The following is a 26,045-nucleotide window of genomic DNA, read 5'->3' as shown; positions in this document are numbered from 1 at the left end:
AAATAAAATACAGAAACCCTAAAAAGATTAATAAATCGATTTTGAAGTTATTTGTTATTTAAAATTTGCAGTACATTCTTTGCTAAACAATTGCTAATATAAATTATAGGATAAATTAAAGTAATATCTATTGAATATTATAATGGTAAATGTAATCTGTGTATTATTTGTGGATATTCGTTTTATTTCAATGCTTCTGTATGTATAACTTCTTTACATTATGGTAAAATATATAATTGCTTTTCTGATAAGTGTATCATTCTCCAATATTACTATTGCTTTGCAGTATCTTTGCCTAACAACATAATTGTATTTATTGTAATCACTGTTATTTCCCTTAAACAGCAGATCTGTAACTACTGTACGAACTTCTTTACAGTAAAACTCTTTTCACCCTGTATTTGATACACAATTAAATGTATTTTTAATGTGGGTGTTGAAGAAGCAAAGCACTTGATGATTGAGAGAACTTTCCTGAACCTTATGTTACAGTAAATGTCATTAGTAGCATAGTAGAGGGTTTGGGGTTTCCCACATTATAAGGTTTTCTGTATGGTCTGTATAACATAGAGAAGCACTTAAGGGCTCCAGAGTGTTTGAGACCTTACAGACATGCATCTCTTCGCCACTCTGTCTCCTCCTACTTAGTATATAGTTAACGCCCATCTATAAGCTCACACATAAAGGAAAGGTAAGTTCCCCCTTTTTTTTTTTGCCGTAGTGGTTAATATCTTAGGTTTCCGTAAAGTGATCGCTTACTCTCAACTCTCACGGAGGAGAGGTAAGACATGCACCCTCTCTTCCTCTCTTAGCATAGCTTTTTTAACTTTTGAACTCATTACTTCCTCTTCTGCCTTGTCTACTAGTTTTTCTTAAAAGAAAAAAAAAAAGCTAACAGCAGAGTATTTGCAATATTTACCTTTTTCGATCTTTTAAGACAGTAGCTTGCAAAATGATTCATTTAATAGTGCCATACCATTTTTAATCATTTTGAAATCCTTTAAGAATTATGGTACAAATATTAACAATTTAATTCTTAATTACAATTAATATTACATTTTGTTGCATTTGCAGAGTCAAAATTATATTTTTGCTACCTAGATAAGATGTTTGGTAGGCTTTATTATTAATTATTTTGATTACTATCCAGTTTAGAGCTCTATTCTTCAGGATATAAGTCAGTGTCTTGCTATGGATGAGACAGAGCACTTAAATGTTGTAATCTTGGCAGGGTCTTGTACTTGCATTGATGAATGATATCACATGTACTAGACATGAAAGCCTACCAATGATCTTCAGATATTCATAGTGAAAGTTCCTAGCCACTCTCAAATTTTACCAGGGTGCTTCTGTGTATAATTTTCATTCTTCTATACAGAATATAATTGGCTGCTTCAGCCAATATACAGCTTCAGCAACTATTAATGATATAATGATAACCCAGTAGCTATTAGATAGTAAGCGACTGTCGCCCATGAGCAAATATCTGTGCTACATTGTTAAAAGTTGGCCATACACAAGTAGAATTTCATTGGAAAATGTTGTTCACTTTTCTATCGATTAGTGGGGTCAATTGGATGATGTTTTTGACTGTAGTGATGAGAAAATTCAAAAAATCAGGATAACATTCTTTTCTCGAATATTACATTTCTAATTGTGAATGTGGGACTCCCTTCAAATAGCAGGTCTGACTGACATTTTAAGGGCTTTTATACATTAGTTGACTAAATGTTGGCAAGAAAAATCATTCAGATGAACAGTTTTTATACAAGCATTTTAATGAAAATCTAATTGTGTATGGCCAGCTAAATGGTTTCATGTTAAGTTTAAACCAAAACTATAGTTGCAGTTACCGATTTAGGGAAAAAAACAAATTGGATTATTTGTTAATGGGTATCGCACTTCACTTTGAATAATTGCTATTTTTGCCTGTTGATGACTTACTAGTATAATAAGAACTGCACAAATGGAAGTTAGGTTTTTTACTGAGATGCTGTATATGCCATGACTCGCTCAATATTTCATTATTCATCTTAAGGCAATACCACAAAAAAAACAAAAAAACAGATACTTGCCATATTTTCCTATAAATACAATTACAAGTATGCTTCATGTACACACAGCCTACTTTGACCATAATCCGCTGGAAAATGTGGCAAAATCGTGCTGCAATTTTAGCACGATTTTTGCTGCATTTTGCGGCCAGTGGTCAAAATGTTCCTATCCTCAACGTGATTCCTCCACGTTCAGGACAGGGGTGTTAAAGGATGATGAAGCTCCCCTAACCGCAAGCAGATCCTAAACTCTGCTAAAAGCCTATGTGTACATGGACACATAGGCTTTTATGGAGTTGAGTTTAGAAGCTTTGGCAAAAAAACATGGCAAAAGCTCTTAAACTCAGTCCAATTTTGCCACAATTTCGCAGCATTCTGCGGCCAGTGGTCAAAATGTATCTATACCCAACGCGATTTTTCCACGTTCAGGAGAGGGTCAATGAGTGCAGTTGAAGCTCCCCTAATTGCAGCAGCTCCTATACTGTGCTAAAAGCCTATTTGTACATTGACACATAGGCTTTTAGAAACTTTGGCAAAACAAAAAAAAACGCAAAAAGCTCTTAAACTCAATTTTAAGAGCTGTGGTGTACATAAAGGTACACAGAATGTGGGTGTTCATGTAACATTACCTTTGGACCATGTTGTATAAGTAGTGCAAATATATGTTATAAATGTTAATCTGTTAAATTGAACAAGTAATGACTTTTCCTGAGATTATTGTTCACTGAGAACTATATAGAAAAATGCAGTGTATAAACACAAAGAAGAGTTTATTTTGTGCATGATAAAAAGACATAAGGCAAGTTGTAGTATACCCTACACATTAAGCTCAACAGACATTTTGAAATCTCATTGAACCAAAAAATAACTGTCACATTTTTTAAAATAAGCATCCTTATCCTGGTGTGTTAACTTTGCGAATAAGGGCCTATTCTATTTAGTAATATGTTGATTGTAGGGAAGAAAATGTATCAGATTATGTTTTTCACTTTTTAATCTCAGTTTAAAGACTGGGACACCTGAAAATCATTTGTTAGTTATGGCGGGGAGCTTGGTGGGCAGAATCAGCCACTGGCTTCTTACATTGGTTGAAGAAAGTTCTTCACCACAAGTAAGAAGGTTGGGGAGTGATTACAGCAGACAAATTACTGAAGGAGGAGCCACTAATGAACAAAATATTCTTCAATTTTTAAAATTACGTTCCAGTAAAGAAATGTTTGCCACCTTAAGAGTTACACACTTTTTTAAGTTTTACAATTCTCAAGATCAATAATCTGGAAAAAAAGTGGAGACTAGCCAATAGCTGTCTTTATTAACTTTAGATTAGGTACTTTATTTTGGAGACCAAGTATGATATCAAGGATAAGTACCCAATACAGCTTTACTTTTCTGTTAGTGCTTGGTTGTGTAACTAAATGTAATTACCAACCCGATATCTATATATGCCATCAATACCATTTGACAGTCCTACTACATCAATTCCTAGGTTCAGTGATGGGACCAGAGATAAACTAATTCAGCTTTTGACTCAGTAGACACATTGGTGTTGATTTACTGAAAGAAAAGATGCTATTTAGCTAGCTAAGTGAATGTTCAATTTGAAAAATGGCGGTTTAATTGGCAAAGTAAAGGCTCATTCACAACATTTGTATTGAGCTGCACTAGACAACCTTGCCCAATGCGGTTGCAATGCACAGTCAAGGCTATTTATACCACTGCACTACAGTGATGTGTGCTAAAACAAATAGGACATGCATTGCGTTTTGGAGCATCAGTACACTGCATCTCACCCACTGCAGTGAATAAGAATGAATAAAATGTCACTCTATGGTATTTCATTAAAGTTGAAAAAAGTCAATAGCGCAGACACATTGGCACTGCTCCTTTCACAACATACACCAGCAGCCACTATATAATGCGACTTCTGATGTATATAAGCCCTAAATGTTAGTTACCTATGTTCATTATGAATAAGTAATCATGTGCCAGGAAAATAAAATATGGGATTTTTGCAAGCACAAGATCTGGTTTTTCGAACACAGCTTCACTTTTTCTTATTACAATCACTTTGCAAAGTAAATATGCTTTGAAAAGTGATCAGCTTCTATTCCTTTTGCACAGCATTGACAGTAGGTTGTCAGCCTTTTGGAAAGTACCAGGGCAATCTATTCTTATATGTTAATAAAAATTATTACTCTCACTATAGTTTTTAAATCCTTGAGGTATCCTCCAGGGGACCATTTTCTTCCATTCTGATCCACTGCTGCATTTTTTCTCTGTTCATGGTGGCTGTAGCTGCACCCCAGGCTAAAGCCCAATTTAAAGGTTTCTTTCTTGTGTGTGTATGACAGTGGCATCATTCTTAAAAACACAAGCCACAACACAACCCGGCAGCTAGTACTTTTTTGCACCAGAGCACAGACCTGCCTGCCTGTTATGGGCTTGTGTTTTCATGAATGACAATACTCGTTGCAGAGCGCCATCATTCACAACACAAGTCAGAAGCTACTACCTTTTTCCCTCTTCAAACATAGCAGAAGGGTAGGTGTTGATTTAGTAGTTTTTTCATGATGTACAAGGCAGGGCAGAGGAGGTACAGGGCTGCATATTAGGAGGCAGAACTGCAGATGTTATGATACTCATCTGTGTGCCGATCAGTAACACTAATGGCTGTTTGACACCATACTTTTGCGATCCGGATGTGTTTCTGCATGCTCATTTTGATGCATTCTGGTGCATTTTTTTAAAGTGTTTTTGGTGTGCTTTCAATGTGTTCCAATGCATTCCCTCACTTCTTGTTTCCTGGGGTGTTTTTTTTTTTTTTGCTTTAATGAGCTCCAGTATGTTTTTGATGCATTCTTTATTTATTTTTCTCCATGCAGAAAAAATTCAGCATGTTCTACTTTTGTTGACTGCACTAAAACACATTGCACTGGTGTAAACTATGCCATTGGAATCCATGTTATCTACTGTTCATGCACTTTAGATGCAGATTAAAAATGCACTGGACTATATGTGGTGTGAACTGGCCCTCAAATGTAAACAAATCTTATTGCTAGCAGCATGGTCGGACTGTGGTGGGAAAAATAGGGAGGAGTGTACTTGGGAAATGCTAGCTTAGTAACCAAAGCACAGATCAGAACAGGATCGAGTGCTATATGTACTAGGCCAGTGATGGTAAACCTTGGCACCTCAAATGTTTTGGAACTACATTTCCCATGATGCTCAACTACAGTGCAGAGTGTATAGGCATCATGGGAAATGTAGTTCCAAAACATCTGGGGTGCCAATGTTCGCCATCACTGTACTTGGTCCTCTGGGGGATTCCACACAGATATAATAATAGTGACACTTCTTCTTTAACCAAATGTCCTCAATCATTCCAATGTAACAGATATTTTGACTGTGTGAGACAAAATAATTTGTATCTGTACATAGATGTCTATCCTTCCTAAATGCTTACATTTCTCACCATCCTTAGTCCAGCTATGTACACCAAGGACAGTTTATTCTGCTGGGTCTTATAGACATTTTGTACTTTTATAGGACTGTAATAATTTACAACCTATGGACCCAGGCATCAGTCTAAACAGTTTCTATTTGTTCAGTTTCTGTAGTAATGCAACATTTTCTTTATGATTTTGAACTGATAGAAGGTTTGGGGTAGTTGTTTACCTGCAATATGTAACAGCAGTTAAAACGTAATTCATATAATAACACCTCCAACGTTTTTCTTTATAAATAAACTAGACTGAGTATATGCACCATTGACTCCATTGCAGCCTCAGTGGTGTGTGAAATACTGCTGTACAGATAAACAAAATACAATGCTGGAGAAAGCTCTAAATCTCCTGACAATTGTAGAAACAGTCTTCGTTGCCACTAGTAAAGATGTGTATGCATGCCAATATAACATACAGCTTTGGACTTAACTTTGTATGCATGCCAATATAAAATACAGCTTTGGACTTAACTTTGTACCTTTGAAGATTTCACACACTAAAACTTACTAAAACTAGAACTTAAAAAGCAATTTGGGGCAACAAGTAAAATCACTCAGTGAGCTACTAATAATACAGAATAGTAGGCTGCGCTAGGTTATTTACCACATAAAAAAGCTGCTGGCACGTTAATGCTGTAATAACAACATAAGAAAAATTTTAAAACATAGGTGCAGCGCTTAAAAAAATAAATCAGATTGTACAGTCTGATTCACATATAACTTATCAGTCCATTAAAATCATTCTTGATTCTGCATCAAAATTAGTTGAAATGACAATCAACACAGATAGAGACAGAAAAATTGTATCCAAGGAGAAACCATCACCAACACCCATTCACACTGCCTCTTACCCCTCAGTATAGACGTCCACCAAGGAAGGTCAGACACGCATTTTCAATGCAATCCTGAACTCGTGTCCCTGGAAATTAATCACCATGCTCTTCCTGTTGGAATACTCCTTCTCTGCCCACAGTTTACTTAGTTACTCACGGATATGTGAGGAAGAATAGAAGAAGCATAATATAGTGTAGTATTATAAGATTACATTTATTAGTACAAAAGGTAATACACTCACTTGGTAACAAATCTGAAACCAGCGATATAAATAAAACCAAAGTTTCCAACCAACAAATTGGCCGCTGCATCTCCGGACACAATGACGTCACACGTCACGACTTCTCTCCTGAGCTACTAATACTGTCCAGCACACACTGCAGCTGATAAAATCAGAAATTTCACCCAGTGTACCACAATCCCACATCCATAGACGGTCATAGGAGGGCAGAAGGAGTCAAATTCTAGAACCCTGTGTAATTTCATCGCTCTCTACCTTTCTCTTTCTGTCTCTCCTTGCTTCCTGATCATCATTCTGTGTAATATATATAACAAGGAACTTCCAGTGTGTGTGTTCTAGCACCAATAGCAGTTGTGATCCAGCATCATCAGATTACATTCATAAGGAAGTGAAGTGCATGTTTCAGCTAAAGCCAACAAATACATTGGTTGGTCCTCACACTTGATATGAACAACGAAAATGGCCCTTCTATGAGCTGAGGATGTTGTCTAAAGTAGGTCTAAAGTGGAAGCTTTCTTTGGTCCTATTTGTCTGTACCTAGATTAAGGGGTAAAAACAATGATGCATGTTTCTTTCTATATTCTACACACTCAGTAGTCACAATGGTGGAAAAAAAATGTATGTAGGGTTGTCACTGCACCATGCATGCCAATTGAATTCTAGTGCAGCTCCAGCAGTTGAGCTCTAGCTATGAGCTTGATCCAGGGCCTACACCAAACTTCTGCTTCAGTTAGCTCTAAGCAACAGGTTTAATAAAAATAGCATAAAAAATGTACTTTAATCTAGGTTATTCAGACACCGTGATTTAGATACACTTGTTTTGCTATTGCAAATTTAGTCGTATGCTTTTTTTTAAATATATGTACTGTATAGTCATATTACAAGAAGCTGCAGTAGAATTGTCACCTCAACCCCAAATTTGAGCTCTGTGCCCACCAAACCTACTTTGTTAGATTCTTTTTACTAAACCTCGCAGTCGTTGATCAAGAAACAGCGACTGGAGTCAGGAGCGCACACGGTTTGCAACATAACACTCACTGCCCTACACTAGCACAGGTAGAATCTACAAATATGCATGGAAAGGGCTTGGGGATTTTTATGAAGCTATATAAGTCTCTGCTAAGCTGAATGAGAAGACTCAGAGATAGAGAGGCATTTAACAAATGGTGAATTTCAAATGCTGATGCAGTCTGGTAGACATACCAAATATGAGTAAGCATACGAACTAAACATAAATTGACATATTTTTTTGTCATTAGGTGCAATGGTGGGGCTGGTGGGTTTCACTATTGCAAAGCAGAACCTGTTAACCGCAATAAACGTTAATGAGAAGCCTGCTTAATACCGAACTGCCAAACAAGACAATAAAGTATAACTAAAGGCAAAACTTTTTTGGATAGAGAAGAGATAGATTAGAACATCTGTCAGTTTTTATTGCTGTCTGTGCCCCCGTTAGCAAGATTCACCCTCTCTATTCCTCCTGTTTACCATTATCATTGAAAGTGAAAGTAAAAGAAAATCCCCAAATTTTGGGTTGTCCCCAGAATAGAAAAAGAGGGAAAATGTTCCAATGGGGACACTAGTTCTGGTGACCTGGGGGTTTCCAACAAATTCCTTTAATGTACAGGGATTTTATCTCACTTCCTGTTTGGCTATAAGACAGGAAGTGAAGGGAAATCTCGGCAATGGGACAGAAATGGCGAAAGAAAAGTCTGACAGGGGTTACCACCCTCCTTTGCTGTATTCAAAATGAAAAAAATGCCTATAGTTCTACTTTAATTGTCTGTTAAAACAGATTTACATAGATATGTTTCTTTTCCTATTGTATATGCATTGCCAGAGCAGAACATATGCACAATTGTACAACATGCATAATGTGTAGGTAGTCATCTAAATACAAACATATCCCATCTGATAACACATACTGTATTATTTTCATGGAACTCAAAATTGCATGATCAATTGCTTCCACAGAGGACCAATTGGAATTGCATTTGTGTTATTTTGTAAAGTGGTCAATTTAAAGAAACCACTGTTATATTTCATTTATGTACTGGATGCCAACAAAATTCAATAGCCTTTGGATTATAAACCAAACTATACACCAAGCAGAGACCAAAGCCTCCCCTAACACCTCAATCTGTTGTAACAGTGACATACTGGCTTCAGATTCCAGTTACTGATCTGGTAATATATGAGAAAGAAAAGGTCACAAGCCTTTTTTTTTTAAATTAGTCATGTCTTGGGGCACAAGCCATGAAGTATTCCTAGACACTTATCAGGTTGATTTACAAAGGCAAATAGACTGTTCTCTTTGCAAGAAAAGTTACACTTTGCATAGGAATTTTCCTAAGAGCTTGATGAATAAGGTGACATCTATCATCTAATCATACGCAAGCCATAGTGCTGTTTTTTTGTTTTCCTTGCACATGCGTGGGTATTCTTTGCAAAGTGAAATTTCAGCTCATTCACTAAGCTCTGGGGGAAATTCCCTTGCGAAGTGAAACACAATCAATAAATGTAGTCATTATACTTTGATCTGTGCGCAGTACCTAAAATTTTGTTTAATCTTCAATTACAACAGAATAATTTTAAATGTTTATGTTAGCTTTAAATCAGATGTTTTCTTGTGGCTTAAACCACACTGTATTATACAATAGTACAATGTACTGGCTAATTATACATATTTCCTGATGTTAAAATTGTTTTTAATGTTCAGGAACTATTCTTGTTAAACTGCAGAGACATCTCCTGGGGCTTCCTTTGTGCACATTGCAGCAGGTGGTAAGGAGAAACATTAAGTGACGATAAATACAGGTTCAACTGAAAAAAGTTTTATCCAGTCACCTCCAACAATCAAATAGATAAAAGCTTTACTCTTTTATTTACTACAAACATGCTAAAAGTCATATAAAGGGCATTACATGTCCAACCATGCACCTATGAACAAATGTGTGCTATAACACAACCCATCCTCAATATAATATGATATTCATGAGGATGGGTTTACACACAATTGTTTACAGGTACAAGGTTTGAGATACAATGGCTTTAAATGGCTTTTAGCTAGGGTTGCCACCTGTCCAGGATTCACCCGGACAGTCCAGGGTTTGAATTATGTGTTTTCAGTCTGCTTAAAACCTGGACACATTATTCTGACTGGGCTGTGGCTCACCAAGTAACCAAGATAGTCACACACAAATCTGTGGCTGTCCGGAATCTGCGGGCAGCTGTCTGGGGGGGTGGCGATGATGTTAGCAAAATCAATTTGGCCACACCCACAATTTGCATACTGCGTCGCATTACTACTCTGCTTGGGGCACCCAAAGGTGTCCCGGGTCTTTTATAATCCTATAGTGTAAACTACAGAATAAAAAAAAAATTGGCCACTAAAGTGTCTGGGTTTGGCTTGAAGAAAAGGTGGCAACCCTACTTTCCATTTGTAGTAGGTGAAATTGTTAGAAATTCTGTATATAGCCATTAAGAACAAACAGACAGTGCACAGTCCACCTGGGTTTTTCTGCTTAACTGCAGACAGGAAACAGGAATCATTATTAAACAGAAAAAAGACATAGAGTTTAACCATAGATGCAGCTTAAGACTTATAAACACTGCCACCTACTGGCTGATTTCAAGAGAAATTTTATATCTTTTACCTATTTTCTTGCTGGTGGTGATTGAATAAACGGTTGAAAAAAGGTTATTTTTGCATGAATATAATAGAAGATATCAGCGTCCATCAATACAATTTCAAGTTTTCTTTTTTTAATATATAATACTCCTCAGAGTATATTTATTTTTCTATTAAATTGCACAAGAAATATCTCAAAACAGTCTCTACAAGCAAGCTTTTAAAGCTGAACTCTAGGAATTGAGACACTTTGTAAAATGTGCCAGATTACTATGGGTTAAGTCCAGCTAGATGCATGCCACCTCTTGGACTTATCTCTTCATTTTACAATTAGTATTTATTTTTTTTTTAATTGTATTTTTACTTAGTGCAGGGAACATAGCTATCACTGTACTTATGGCATTGCGACGCTGGACCTTCTGGACTCTACTGCTGCAGCAGCAGTTAAGCATGTAGCTGCTGTGCCTGCCCCTCCCCTTCTCCTGCCCAATCACAGAGCACTTTGTATTTTATGAACTAATTAAAAAAAATATAAAGGCTGCTGTGAGTAAAAAGTGGAGGGGTGGGGTGGGTAGAGCTGCTGCCGTAACCGTAAAAACCGTAAACAAAATGGCTTGCACTAATCTTCCAGTTTCATTGGACGTTATACTTTGAAAAACGTATACCCTGATGAAAGCTTCTATTACTTTTTTCTTTGTGTCCATCTTATTGCTACAGAAAAGACATCACATTTCATGTATTAGGTGGCATATCACAGAATGTGTAAAAGTACTAAAGTCTACAGGTTGCAGGCATTAACAAAATGTTGCCTATGCTCCTCTCCTAACAGTCGTCAATAAAGAGGGTATAGACTGGTATGAACCAAGTCGGAGATTGTGGAATGACCCCGATAAGTTGCGGAAATGGAAAACTGAGGCAATGGCTGATTGAACAGATTGACAGTGAGAAGTATCCTGGATTGGTGTGGGAGAATGGCGAAAGAAGCGTTTTTCGTATACCTTGGAAACATGCCGGCAAACAGGACTACAACAGAGATGAAGATGCTGCTCTTTTTAAGGTAACTTTTTTTCAGGCCTCTAAGACTAAATGAGCCACAAATAGGTTGTATCTTACAGTAGACTAATGACTAATCTGTGTCTGATGATGTGCCTGATTGCAGTAGACTCCAGCCTTCTTAAGAAGTGATTTGCATTGGGGTAAAATCCCTTCTGGTGACAAATTTTATTGCATTTTGCCATAAAATCTGATCTATAAAATATATTACCATCAAAATGTATATTGTTCACACAGTTTATGAGATGTAATGTGATTTATGTACTTGCTGTTTGTAGCTAATGGTAAAACACTGTTTTATGAAAAAAAACTGAACCTCGTTTAAATGTATTCCTCAAAAGCCACAAAGGATATATGATCACTTTGGGTTTTTTTTTTATACTAAAAATGGAGAGTGCAAAATCTGGTGTAGCTCTGCATAGAAACCAATCTGCTTCCATGTTTGTCAAAGCTTAATTGAACAAGCAGATTGGTTACTATGCACAGCTGCACCAGATTCTGAGCTCACCAGTTTTAGTAAATCTCCCCCTTTGTGTGCACCAAGTGCCTTTGCAAAAACATTTAGCAATGCCATAACCACTGTGCTGTACATACCTGTGAACATAGCAGAGCTGGGGAAGGGACCCAGCAGGCTCCACCTACTAACAGGTTGCCTGCAGAAAACTACAGGAAGGGGAGGACAAGACCAATCACCTTGCAAAAGGAAAGAGAGCAGCCGTAACTGGTCCTAATACAGGTAGCTTCTAAGTAGAAGCACAGTTTCACAAAGGATAACTGCACAGATCTAGAGGTAATATACTAAGCACACCAAGATTCAAGTAAGAATAGGTATGGCTCCCATATTTAGACAATATATGCTTATCCAAAATTTCAGCTTTAAAAGTGTCATGAAAAAACTGGTCAACACCATTTTCATTTCATGTTATAAGGGCAAAATGCACATTGAAAAGGAATATGTAAAAGTATCCTGAACAGATGTGTTAGTGTCCATGCACACTGGGTTACAAACCGCTGAGTTTTGCGATTTGCCTGTAGAAGCAGCTCCATGTTATCCTATGTGTCTGTGCACATCAGGATGAATTTAGGCGTTTAGAGGCAGGAATAAAAACCCTTCTGATTTGCATTTCTGAATGGAGCTTTCTGGCAGAAAAAAACGCTAAACTCTTCTAAACTCTCCTAAACTTTGTACAAAAAATGCTCTATATGAGCGTTTTTTTCTGCCAGGGGAACTGTAATTTTTTTTTTTTTTTTTAAGCCCAGTGTGCATAGAGCCTAACAGAGCTTTTTAAGGAAGCCCTTAGGATGTTAGCATAAATATGTGCATTTAGGAAAATTCATATGACTCTTACCATAGAGTTGGATACATTCAGGGTACCTTTTGATGATTTGTTAATCTAACTGCATTTCCATGTGGAATTTTCACCAAAGCCCCTGTGTTGCAGCTAACAATCAGCATTCCTCTTTTATGCCTCTAAAGCAGGCTGTAAATTGGGGGATTTAAATAAGTATCACAGAAAGTTTTTTTTTTTTTTTTTTTAGTCATAAAGCACATCATCATAAGTCCCAACCATCATGATATCTATGGGACTGTCCCAGACTACAAGTGCAAAGTGAGACCACTAAAGGGAGGCCAGCTTATTAAAAGTGGTGTTCTAACATGCACGCATTCATTGTAGTGTTTGAAAACACTGGTAGAGATTTAATATTTTTTAAATTCACATTTTAAATTGGGTAAGCGGTATGTATGTATTGGATTGCTCCTCTGTTGTTTGGAGGAGGTACTGTATGTACATAGCCTGCAAGGGTTTTAGGCCACAAGGATGGTTTGCTTAGAAGTAATATAGGCCGTCCCTATTAAAACATTGATAAACGAGGTTTCGTGTTTAGTGTAATATTATTATTTAATAATACCTATAGTACTTTATAGAATAATAATATAATAATAATAGTACTACTAATAATAATAATATATATAGTACTTTATAGAAAATGCCTAGATATAACAAAGATTTATACTGCCAATATTGCCTCTTCCGCACATTGACTCTGTGAGGTTGATTTATTAAAACTGGAGAGTGCAAAATCAGGTGCAGCTCTGCATAGAAACCAAACAGCTTCCAGTTTTTTTTGTCAAAGATTAATTGAACAAGCTAAAGTTAGAAGCTGATTGGCTACCAAGCACAGTTGATTTTGTACTCTCCAGTTTTAGTAAATCAACCCCTGCAACACTTTCCCAAACTAATTAATCTGGTACCATTATCTCCCAAGACAAACAACCGTATGCAAAAAAAGAATATATTGACCTGTGATACACTTACAGAGATATCTCTGTATTAGGTCAAATCATTATGTATTATCAAATTTCAGGTAATGTATTACCTCCCTCTAAGAAATCTCAAAATCTGTTAAAAAAATGACAGAAATGTCATAAAGCAGACATCATTCCACCACTAAATTGACCATATATTATTCAACCCAAACATGCAAGGTAATGTAATAGAAAGGGAGGCTTCATAACATGCTTAAACTGTCCAGATATGGTCATTACAATCTTAGACTAATACTCTTTCCATTCTAGCATCTAAAGATTTCCCAAATGTGTAAATCAATTGAATCCAAGAAAATGACACTAATTTGCTTAAATTAATTACAAAGTTTAAAATAGATTGTTCCATTGGCGTAGCGTGGGGGGTGCAGGGGGGGCCAGCCGCACCGGGTGCAACATCTGGGGGGGGCGCATCCGCCGTGTCACTCTGTCTGTTTGACTCTGACATACACAGTTCACACACTGTCTGCGACTGCCTCCAACTTTAGGCTGGGAGATGTCCAGCGTGGCCGCTCTATGGCTGAAAATGGCGGGTCGGGGCGGGACTGGACTGTGCCTCACCTGTCCATTGGTGTAGGGTGGGTGGCGTTGCAAGCCAAGCCCCGCCTATGCTGCCTCTCCTCACTGCTCAGTCAGTTTAGCAGCAAGTGAGTCAGAAGCATGGAGCTGTCACAGAGTGGGTTTTTTTTTTTTTTTTGATTCACCTGATTAGAGCCAGAGGCTCTAATAGGCTTCAAAAAAGGGTGGACCCGGGGCGCAGAGCAGTTCGCCCTGAGCCCACCCATTGTGTGACAATAGCAAATGAAAATTTGCTATTGTCACACAGATCCTCCTCCTGGCTAATCAGGAAGCGGGTCCGAGACCCGCTTCCTGATTGGCCCGAAAGGCGAACGCATGCCATTGGCCGAGGAGGAGGCGGGAGGACTCGAGGAGATGCTGGGAACTGAGGAGAAGCGACCGCTGTAGGTAAGTCTCTCTGCATTAAAGGGGGCACGCTGGTCTCTCTGCATTGAAAGGGGGCACGATGATCTCTCTGCATTGAAGGGGGGCACGCTTGTCTCTCTGCATTGAAAGGGGGCACGCTGGTCATTCTGCATTGAAAGGGGGCACGCTGGTCTCTCTGCATTGAAAGGGGGCATGCTGGTCATTCTGCATTGAAAGGGGGCACGCTGGTCATTCTGCATTGAAAGGGGGCATGCTGGTCACTCTGCATTGAAAGGGGGCACGCTGGTCTCTCTGCATTGGAAGGGGGCACGCTGGTCACTCTGCATTGAAAGGGGGCACGCTGGTCACTCTGCATTGAAAGGGGGCTCGCTGGTCATTCTGCATTGAAAGGGGGCATGCTGGTCATTCTGCATTGAAAGGGGGCACGCTGGTCATTCAAACTTGTATTTAGATGCATTTTACTTTAATTACATCAGTATTTTCATAACAAACAATACATGTGCTTAGGGGGTAAGGGTTTCTTTAACTAATCTAGTGGAAGAGACTCGAGTGCTAAAATCCCGCGGGTTAGGGGGAGCAAACTACTTGCCTTGCCCCGGGTGCTGACAACCCACGCTACGCCACTGGATTGTTCTTTCCTAAAAAATGCAAGAGTAAAAATCTAACTGCTACCTGTAGTCTTGATGTAGTCATCATTAGAAACCATATTCAGATTTTTATAAGACCACTCCAGGTAATTTTCAAGCAGGAAAACATTTCAAGTGGGAAAACAAAGGCATAAAATGCATTCATTAGGTGTATTGCAAAGTTGTAACAGTACTGACTCTTGTAGACTGAGACCCCATTCATGCGTGAGTGTTTTTCTGCTTGTTTCCCTATGTGTACGCTCAACATGCAAAATTCAGAAGCACAAGGGGGCCTCCAGATCCTGCACCCTCCCCCCCATGTGAATGAGTATTGGGTACATGGTACCCCTACCCATTCACCAAGAAAGTGTAAAAAAGTAAAAACCCAAGAACACAGTTTTTGACAAGTTCTTTATTAAAAAAAAAAAAAAAAAATAGTGTCCATCGCTAATCACAACGTCCGCCGAACCCGAAAAACAGAAAAAAATTCAAAAATGCTTTGCCGTATGGCCGCTCTTCAGCTTTGACAGCTCTTTTATAGGCAAGGGATGGGGCCACCCGGTTCATCACCCGGTGGCACCGCCTCCTTTTGACGTCACATGACGTCAAAAGGGGTGGCGCCACCGGGAGCTGTCAAAGCTTAAGAGCAATACAAAAAATGTGAAATACCACTGCACTATCTGCTCAACTGAACAAATGCTGCCAGCACTACAATCGACATAAATGATTGTGTACAAATATAAAATAAAAGTACAGTGTTAAAATTATGTATACAATTAATATACATATATACCAGTGAAAAAAACAAATTCATAAAAACATATGAAAAATATAAGTGAAAAAATCAAACGATAGGTCCATATTTCCCAAATAAGTGGAAGAAGAAAACTGGAAACCATGTGAAATGCCGAAGTGCTCTAATTTCAGTGGTCATCAATGTGACAGGACCCACCACCGATAATGGAGGTATATGCGCTTATCAGAAATAGTGCACCCATTTACTGTATAGTAAATGGGTCATACAGGCAAGAACGATCCTCAGAGGTACTGTATACGGCTTCCGATATTCAGGAATCTTTAATCAGGCTGTATCACCACACTTCTGGATATATTAACTATGTCTCCAGGTTTTGAGCTGGGATGTAAAACAAGCCAAATAATCGCACATAGTATAAAACTGCTACAATATGTTTATTTAAAAAAAATGTACAAAACACTTACAAGAATTTGTGCAACATGGAATGATTACAGGCAGGACAGACAATTCTGACGTGTTTCCTTGTACATGACTTACTGCTATGGCTGAAGAGCGGGCATGCAGCAGGTAGCCTCTAAAGAGGCAAAGCAATTTAGAAATTTTTTATATTTTTCGGGTCTGGCGGGCGTCGTGATTGACGATGGATTTACATTGATGGCCACTATTTTCTTTTCTTTTTAATAAAGGACTGCTCAAAAACCGTGTTCTTTTTTACACAATGTACCCGATACCCATTCACATGGGGGGGGGGTAACTGGGATCTGGGGGCTCTCTTGTTAAAGGGGGCTTCTGGATTCTGATAAGCCCCCCACCTGCAGATCCCGACAACCACAGCCCAGGGTTGTCGGGGAGATGCCCTTGTCCCCATCAACATGGGGACAAGGTGCGTTGGGGTGGGGGGGCAGAGCCCCACCTGCCCCAAAGCACCCACCACCTCATGTTGAGGGCATGTGGCCTGGTATGGTTCAGGAGGAGGGGGACGCTCGCACGTCCCCTCCCATCCTCACCTGCCAGACTGCATGCCATGGATTTTGGGGGGGACCCCACGCTGGTTCTTTTTTCTTAATTTTGGCGTGGGGGTTTCCCTTAAAATCTATACCAGATCCAAAGGGCCTGGTATAGACTTGGGGGGACCCAATGCCTTTTTTATAATTTTTTTATCTGTATTGGGGGGAGCCGACAATGCATTACAGCCGTGAGCAAGTTTAAATGACATTTTTTCCTTTAGAAATGTCAGTATTGCTGCAGCAGGCTCCATACCTTGTATAGATGTGCCACTTTACCCTTTTAAATTAAGGGGAATTTTTCATTTTTATTGTTTCACTTTAACCACTTGCCGACCGCCGCACAACTATTTACTGCGGCGGTCAGCCCCTCCTGGGCAAAGGGATGTAGGGGTATGTCACTCGCCCACGAGCCTGTAGGGGGTGAACGTTCGCTACCAGAGGCGCACTACCGCCCCCCGCTCATTCCCTGACATCCCTGCGCGTGTGACCAGCGGCTCCGATGTCCGCCGGTCACTCGCGATCTCGTGCAGGAGAGGGAGAAAGGCAGATGGCTGATGTAAACACAGCCATCTGTCATTCTCCCTGATGTAAGTGCAGAGACTATACGATCCTGCTATGTAGGATTGTATGTCTCTGTGGTTACATCACAAGCCACACCCCCCCCCCCCCCCACAGTTAGAATCATGCCCCTAGGGATACATTTAACCCACTGATCACCAATAAAGTTAACCCCTTCCCTGCCAGTGTCATTTTTATAGTAACAGTGCATATTTATAGCACTGATTACTGTAGTAATGTCACTGGTATTCCCAAAAGTGTCAAGAATGTCAGTCAGGGGTTCGATCTGTCTGCTGCAATGTCGCAGTCCTGCAAAAAAAATCGCAGATCGCCGCCATTACTAGTTAAAAGAAACAATAGAAATTACACAAATCTTTTCTGTAGTTAGTAAACGCAATAACTTTTGCGCAAACCAATCAAAATATGCTTATTGTGATTTTTTTTACCAAGAATATGTAGCAGAAAACAAATTGGCCTAAAATGTTAAAAAATTTTGATTTTTACATTTTTTTTTGAGAATTTCATATAAATAAATGTGAAAAATATTGTTATTCTTTCAAAATTGTTGCTCTTATTTTGTTTATAGCGCAAAAAGTAAAAATCGCACAGGTGATCAAATACCACCAAAAGAAAGCTCTGTTTGTGGGGAAAAAAGGACATAAATTTTTATTTTTGTACAGTGTTGCACGACCGTGCAATTGTCCGTTACAGTCACGCAGTGCCGAATCGCAAAATAGGGCCTGGCCTTTGAGCAGCCAAATCCTCCGGGGCTTAAGTGGTTAAGCATCATTAAAATCACTGCTCTCGTAAAAACGTTTGTTTTAAAAAACATTTTTTGCATTGATACATGTCCCCCAGGGCAGTACCCAAGCCCCCATACACTTTTTATGGCAATAACTTGCATATACGCCTTTAAAATGAGGACTTTTGATTTTTCATGTTTGTGTCCCATAGACTTTAATGGAGTTTGCATGTTCGCTAGAACTTTTTCCCTGTCCGAGATGTTCTAGTACGAACCAAGCAGGGGGGTGTTCGGCCCATCACTACTTAGGAGAAGTGGACTAAATGATGGTGACCATCAGACTTAGTATGTCCAGCAGCAAGGAAAAGTATATTTAGGGGATATCTCTGCATTAAAGTGAAATATTGCAGTGTAAGCTGGTGATGTGTTTTATTTGCTTATTTTTATCTTGTTGGTTTTGGCAGGAGTTCTGCAGAATGCAATACCACTATTTACCATATCTTATAAGAAGGCATTTTAGTGTATATATGACAGTGTACAATGCTGTTGTCAGTAAGAAGGCTGGCTGGTGAATGAGTCCATTCTGATTCTCCAATTTTGTACTCTATTGACTGTGGCTTTGAATGGATCTGTTTTATGTGAATTTGTGGTTTGTGGTACAAGCTGTTTAGTCGTCTTTCTAAATATATATGGAAACAAGTGAGAGTGAATCTGTGTACACTAATCTTAGTAACTGTCTCACTTCGGCCATTCGAAGTGTTAGAAAGTGCAACAATTTATTGAACCAAACGGTGCATTTAGAAGAACCTTGCTATTTGATACGATTTCGATCGGACTTACTGTTACAAGTTTAGTCTTGTAAGGGCCCATACTTAACCATCCCTGGTATGCATACAGTACTTGTTCCAGGTCTGTGACATATAAAGTACTGAAGCCACTGGATTAGCATGACAGCTAGGCACCTAGTATTTTAAGAAGGCGATATTAATAATGTAAGGCCCATTCTTTGGTAAAGATTGCAATTATTTAACATTAGATTATAGGAATCTGTTTACAAGCCAACGAGATGAGGATTTACACTGGTTTCATACTCAAAACATGTACAGACAATTTTTTTTCTCATTTTTGGATAGAGAAAGGAAGGGGTATTTTCCTTCTGCCTCTATCCTGTTTCCCTGATCTTCCTGATATAGAGATGCAACAGGAAGCAAGAATAAATTTCCCCATAGTGATGGTAAATTCCTCCCTAAGCTAGGTTCACGTGTACGCACTGCCCACATTTTAGTTTTAAATGGTACCTCAATGCACATCCCCAATGGACTAAAATTCACAGATAAGAACTGTCTGGGAGCTGTGTTGGGCTAACAAAAGGTGCATGACTATATTTAGATCTGTTGTAGTGTGCTGGCAATATGAATAGGTTGCTATACCACAACATGCCTTAATATAACATACAGTATCTCACAGAAGTGAGTACACCCCTCACATTTTTGTATATATTTTATTAGATCTTTTCATGTGACAACACTGAAGAAATGACACTTTGCTACAAGTGTGAATTTGGAGCAGGTGTGTTAAATTTGATGTTATCGCTCTCACTCTCTTTTACTGTTCACTGGAAGTTCAACATGGCACCTCATGCAAAGAACTCTCTGAGGATCTGAAAAAAAGAATTATTGCTCTAGATAAATATGGCCTAGGCTAAAAAAAGATTGCCAAGACTCTGAAACTGAGCTGCAGCATGGTGGCCAAGGCCATACAGCTTAACAGTTTAACAGCACAGGTTACACTCAGAACAGGACTTGCCATGGTCAACCATATAAGTTGAGTGCATGTGCTCAGCATCATATCCAGAGGTTGTCTTTGGGAAATAGATGTATGAGTGCTGCCAGCATTGCTGCAGAGGTTGAAGGGGTGGGGGGTCAGTCTGTCGGTGCTCAGACCATATGCCGCACACTGCATCAAATTGGTCTGCATGGCTGTCGACCCAGAAAGAAGCCTCTTCTAAAGATGATGCACAAGAAAGCACGCAAACAGTTTGCTAAAGATAAGCAGACTAAGAACATGGATTACTGCAACCATGTCCCATGGTCTGATGAGACCAAGATATACTTATTTAGTTCACATGGTGTCAAGCGTGTTTGATGGCAACCAGGTAAGGAGTACAAAGACAAGTGTGTCTTGCCTACAATCAAGCATGGTGGTGGGAGTGTCATGGTTCTGGGGCTGCATGAGTGCTGCCGGCACTGGTGAGCTACAGTTCATTGAGGGAGCCATAAATGCCAACATGTACTGTGACATACTGAAGCAGACCATGATCCCTTCCCTTTGAAGACTGGGCCGCAGGGCAGTATTCCAACATGATAACGACCCTAAACACACCTCCAAGATGGCCACTGCCTTGCAAAAGGAGATGAGGGTAAAGATGATGGACTGGCTAAGCATGTCTCCAGACCTAAACCTATTGAGCATTTGTGTGGCATCCTCAAATGGAAGGTGGAGGCGTGAGGTCTCTAACATCCACTATCTCCGTGATGTCGTCATGGAGGAGTGAAAGAGGACTCCAGTGGCAACCTGTGAAGCTCTGGTGAACTCCATGCCCTAGGGGGTTAAGGCAGTGCTGGGAAATAATGGTGGCCACACAAAATATTGACACTTTGGGCTCAATTTGGACATTTTCACTTAGTGGTGTATTCCCTTTTGTGTGTTGAGTGGTTTTGAGGGGACAGCAAATGTATTTGTTATACAAGCTGTACACTGACTACTTTACATTGTAGCAAAGTGTAATTTCTTCAGTGTTGTCACATAATAAAGATATAATAAAATATTTACAAAAATGTGAGGGGTTTACTCACTTTTTTGAGATACTGTATGGTAATGTGAGTGCAGTAACACACAGCAAAAATGCAATATTTCATCCGATTTCCATCAAGTGTGTACGGGCTTTTTGTCTTAGAGACAATGATAACCTGGACACAAAGATAAGGTGAATCTACCTAGAAGGAGACACAGACAGCATAATAATCCTAATAATCCTTCCCCACACTATCCAAAACAAAAGTAAAAGATGGATCTTTATAAACGCTTTAACACAGGGCTTGGCCACAGGTCAGCCTGACGATTGCAACCATTTGGCAAGTAGATCACAACCACACCATGCGGTTCCCCCATCAGAAGTGGTTTCCACCTTTCAGACCTCAGAGCTGATCAGCAATGGGCATTACAGAGTTGAGGGAAGTCCTAAGCTCGTCCTTGCTTCTGACATATCATATGGCAAAGCCAAGGGGATACCTGGGAAGAATTCCCTCACTCTCCTGGATGCTGCTGCATCTGATGTCTGGTGAGTGGATCTTACAGAGAGAGAAGGTAATTTGTGCAATGGCCTATTTTAGCCTACAGGGGTAAATGTTTGTACTGGAGGGGGACTATTTTGCTTGTTGGCTAGAGATGTATGTTAGTTACATTTGACCTAAGCACTGTGAGCTACATGTTACTGACCCCTGCACTCTTTATTATTTACTCCTGAACTCTGAACTCTGCATTATATACTACTGAATCCTTAACTGTGTGTTACTTATTCCTGACCCCTGCACTGCGTGTTACATGCTAATGACCGTTGCCTACTGAGTCCTTTACTCCTGCATTCTGTGTTACATATTACTGACCTCTGAACAGTGTTACTCACTCCTGACACCAGCATTGTGCTTAACATACTGCTGACTTCTGCACTACTTAATCCCTCTGAACTCTGAGTTACTTACTCTTGACCCCTACACTCTGTGTACTGTGCATAACATACTACTGACTTCTGCACTCAGTGTTGCCTAATCCTGACCTTTACATTCTGCATTACTTACTACTGACCTCTGAACTCTGCGTTACTTACTGCTGACCCCTGAAATCTCTGTTATCTACTACTGACCCCTGAACTCTTTAAACCTTCCTTTCTTTTTAAAGGTGCCTTGCTAGGTTATATACTTAAAAAAAAAAAAAGCACTCTTTACCCTAGTGATCTCTTCCATGTTGCTCAGGTAGAACACCATTGCTCCAAGGTTACCCACCCCTGCTATATCAGGACTCTAAATGCTAGAATATCCCTAAAGCAGCATCGATACAATGTGTATAACTAAGTAGTACTGATACATAGAAGGATATTCACTAAGAATGGAGCAGCCAGAATCTAGATCAGCTGTAAAACCAATCAGTGTCTATCTCTTATTTTCAAAGCTTAGAGAGAAGATAGGAGCTGATTGGTTACCATACACAGCTGCTCCAGATTTTCTCTGTTTTAGTAAATTTCCTATATATATATATATAAAAAAAAAAAAAAAAAAAAATATATATATATATATATATATAAAAATATATACATACTCTATATTACCAAAAGTATTGGGATGCCTGCCTTTACACCCACATGAACTTTAATGGCTTTGTGCACTGGTCCAAATCATTTGGTAGAGGGGGGATTATGGTGAAGGGTTGTTTTTCAGGGGTTGAGCGTGAAGGGAACACTTAGGGCATCAGCATTCCAAGACATTTTGGACAATTTCATGCTCCTAACTTTGTGGGAACAGTTTGGGGATGGCCCCTTCCTGTTCCAACATGACTGCGCACAAATTCATGTGCGTGTAAAGGCAGGCGTCCAAATACATTTGGTGTAATAGTGTATATAAATATATATATATATATATATATATATATATATATATATATATATATATATATATATATATTTATATGTATATATATATATATATTTATAGTTATATTTTATTATACACTATATACTAGTGTGTATATATATATATATATATATATATATACACAATATTGACTTGCAAGTATTGGAGCAATTGTACCAAAGACATTGATACAGATGAGAGGGATGCTGCAAGACCATGATAATTAAGAGAAATCATATTCACTACAAAATACATACTAATTATATAATAGTAATTGATATTAGGACACTGTTTCAAAATTCATATTAAATGTCTTAGTAAATAAGGATGATTTGTAGGGTAATGGTGATATTGGGAAATAAATTCAAGATGTGTTGTACTTATGATAAAAACGTTACAACTGACAAATCAGTACATTTAAATACCTAGTATTTTATTATTGTAAATGAAAATAGGAAAATAAGTCAATTTCTTTCCACCTCCCACATCTTCTGAGTTACTATTAACTGTCCTGGTAAAGCAAACTTTTCAGTGAGTCATTTACCAGCAGAGGGCTGTCTGCTTTTCTAAGTACTACCATGTTGAGGCTTTACATTGGAATAGGCAGCTCAATTATCTGATGCAGGAGAAACTATACCGTGGTGTGCTCTTCCTGTGTGCTCAATGTTTTCCAATAGAAACCCACCTTTACTGAAAAATACACCATGCTTAACATTTGAGAAATCAAAGGCAGGGAAAAAAAAAAACTCTTCTGTGACACACACAAGGGATTGAATCTCCAAAATAATGTTAAAAATAAACTTTTTTTTTTTTTGCTTTTTACATTTGTTGCACATGGTTTGACAATATTATATTTACAGTTTACATCACAAAGTAATTTAGTATTGATGGATACATTATATATAGAGTGATATATATAGGTCAAATGTATATTTTAAGAATCTATAATCACAAAGCCCAGAGCTCCATGAGCTTAACTAATAAACCTTCAGCCCAATATATACAAGACCGTTGCAAAGCCTTGTTGCCATATTTAATTTCAGTGATATTATATTTTATAGTTTCAGCTGCATGTAATATGTGCAAATTGCTGCGTTGTCATGCTCAATTTTACCTCATATTATACCCAGGGCTGGTTTTATTCATCTTGCTTGTCCCCAGTCTACTGTCTTGTGCCTCCCACTTCTACCCTAGTGGACTGGCTATCTATATCAGCACAATAACAAGATCAGACATCATGGACACACAAGGCAGGCCAAGGCCAGAAGTGCAGCAGAGACAGTTTACCCAGTGTGTGCGTGTATCACTAAACCAAGGAGAGCAGGGCAAACTGAAGTAGTTCTCTTCTAGCATTTTAGTCTTACGGACCCAGAGTGAGTGAACTGTAAGTACACATTATACTTTACAGCAGCCTTTTTCAACCAGGGTGCCGTGGCACCCTGGTGTCTCCTGGGTTCTTCAGGGGTGCTTTGGCAAAATGGCTAAAAATGATAACAAATTGCCACAGGTTTTTACTTTGTAGAATTACAACCCTGGGCACTGTGCAGGTCAAGCCACTGGCACCTTGACAATACTGGGCACTGTGCGGGTCAAGCAACTGGCACCCTGACAACCCTGGGCACTGAGTGGGTCAAGTCACTGGCACCTTGACAACCCTGGGCACTGAGTGGGTCAAGCCACTGGCACCCTGACAACCCTGGGCACTGAGTGGGTCAAGCCACTGGCACCCTGACAACCAGTGACATCACTGTTTGATAAGGAGAATGATGGGTGCTTGCACAGCATCCTTGTTTTACTCCTCCTCATCCCCTCTCCATCAGCACTGGGGTAACATTAGAAGAGAAACTGGGGGAGAAGAAAAACGCTAGAATACTAGTCTATAGAAGTTTGCAATAGTGGAGGAATAAATCACTTCTAATGTTGGATAGCCCATGTGTATGGATGTTGCTGCGTTATGTAAAACTATTATTTTAGGGGTTTTTTTACATTTTAGAACGGGGTGCCTCGAGATTGTGCAGAATTTTAAAGGGTGCCGCAACTGAAAAAAGGTTGGGAAACACTGCTATACAGTACCAACGACAAACTGTCAGGCAGAGCAACAGCCTGGAACTTTTTATTATACATAGGAACGAGTGACTGACAGTCAGCAACATATTGCATGTGTGACCCCTAGTAGCCCTGCCGCTCTGGGCCAAGGCCTGTTTAAAAACCCCAACTCGGTTATGCTAGAATAATTATGTTATATGAGTAAAACAATTTGTAATGTTACACCAAACAATTGTAATGTGAGCCAGAAGTAATGCCTTGTTTCCAATGCTAGATTATATTCCATTTTGCATATGCCAGATAAACTTCCATAATACACAAGCGAGATTCAGTTCTAGATTATTTTATTTTTCTTCTTTATTACAGTAGTGCTGTAATAAATAAATGAATACATAAATAAGTATATACATAAATAAGTATAATGCCATAAATTTACACAGCGCTTTACATACACTCACAGGCCACTTTATTAGGTATACCTTGCTAGTACCGGGTTGGACCCCCTTTTTGCCTTCAGAACTTCCTTACTTCTTTGTGGCATAGATTCAACAAGGTGTTGGAAACATTCCTCAGTTGTTTTGGTCCATATTAACATGATAGCATCAAGCAGTTGCTTTAGAGTTGTCGACTGCACATCCATGATGTGACTCTCCAATTTCACCACATCCCAAAGGTGCTCTATTGGATTGAGATCTGGTGACTGTGGAGGCCATTGGAGTACAGTGACCTCATTGTCATGTTCAAGAAACTAGTTTGAGATGATTTGAGCTGTGTGACATGGTGCATTATCGTGCTGGAAGTATCCAACAGAAGATGGGTAGACTGTAGTCATAAAGGGATGGACATGATCGGCAACAATAGTCAGGTGGGCCGTGGCATTTACACGATGCTCAGTTGGCACTAAGGGGATCAAAGTGTGCCAAGAAAATATTTCCCATACCATTACACCACCACCAGCCTTAACTATTGATACAAGGCAGGGTGGATCCATGCTTTCATGTTATTTACGCTAAATTTTGACCCTACTATCTGATTATC

The 26,045-nt window shown here is 39.1% G+C and overlaps 1 protein-coding gene across 1 annotated transcript in view; it reads left to right on the top strand.

Annotated features, from left to right (window-relative positions):
* Positions 1 to 722: 722 nt before the first annotated feature.
* Positions 723 to 26,045, top strand: part of IRF4 (interferon regulatory factor 4) — a 44,962-nt gene continuing 19,639 nt past the window's right edge. Inside the window, exons 1-2 of the mRNA XM_082258651.1 lie at positions 723 to 781; positions 11,092 to 11,319. Coding sequence (XP_082114777.1) covers positions 11,119 to 11,319 — 201 coding nt within the window. The 5' untranslated portion in view covers positions 723 to 781; positions 11,092 to 11,118. The remainder of the gene's footprint in view (positions 782 to 11,091; positions 11,320 to 26,045) is intronic.

The sequence above is a fragment of the Pelophylax lessonae genome (genome assembly GCF_965119305.1).
Source record: "Pelophylax lessonae genome assembly, chromosome: 5".
Classification (NCBI taxonomy): Eukaryota; Metazoa; Chordata; class Amphibia; order Anura; family Ranidae; genus Pelophylax; species Pelophylax lessonae.
This window is presented reverse-complemented; position numbering and strand designations above follow the sequence as displayed.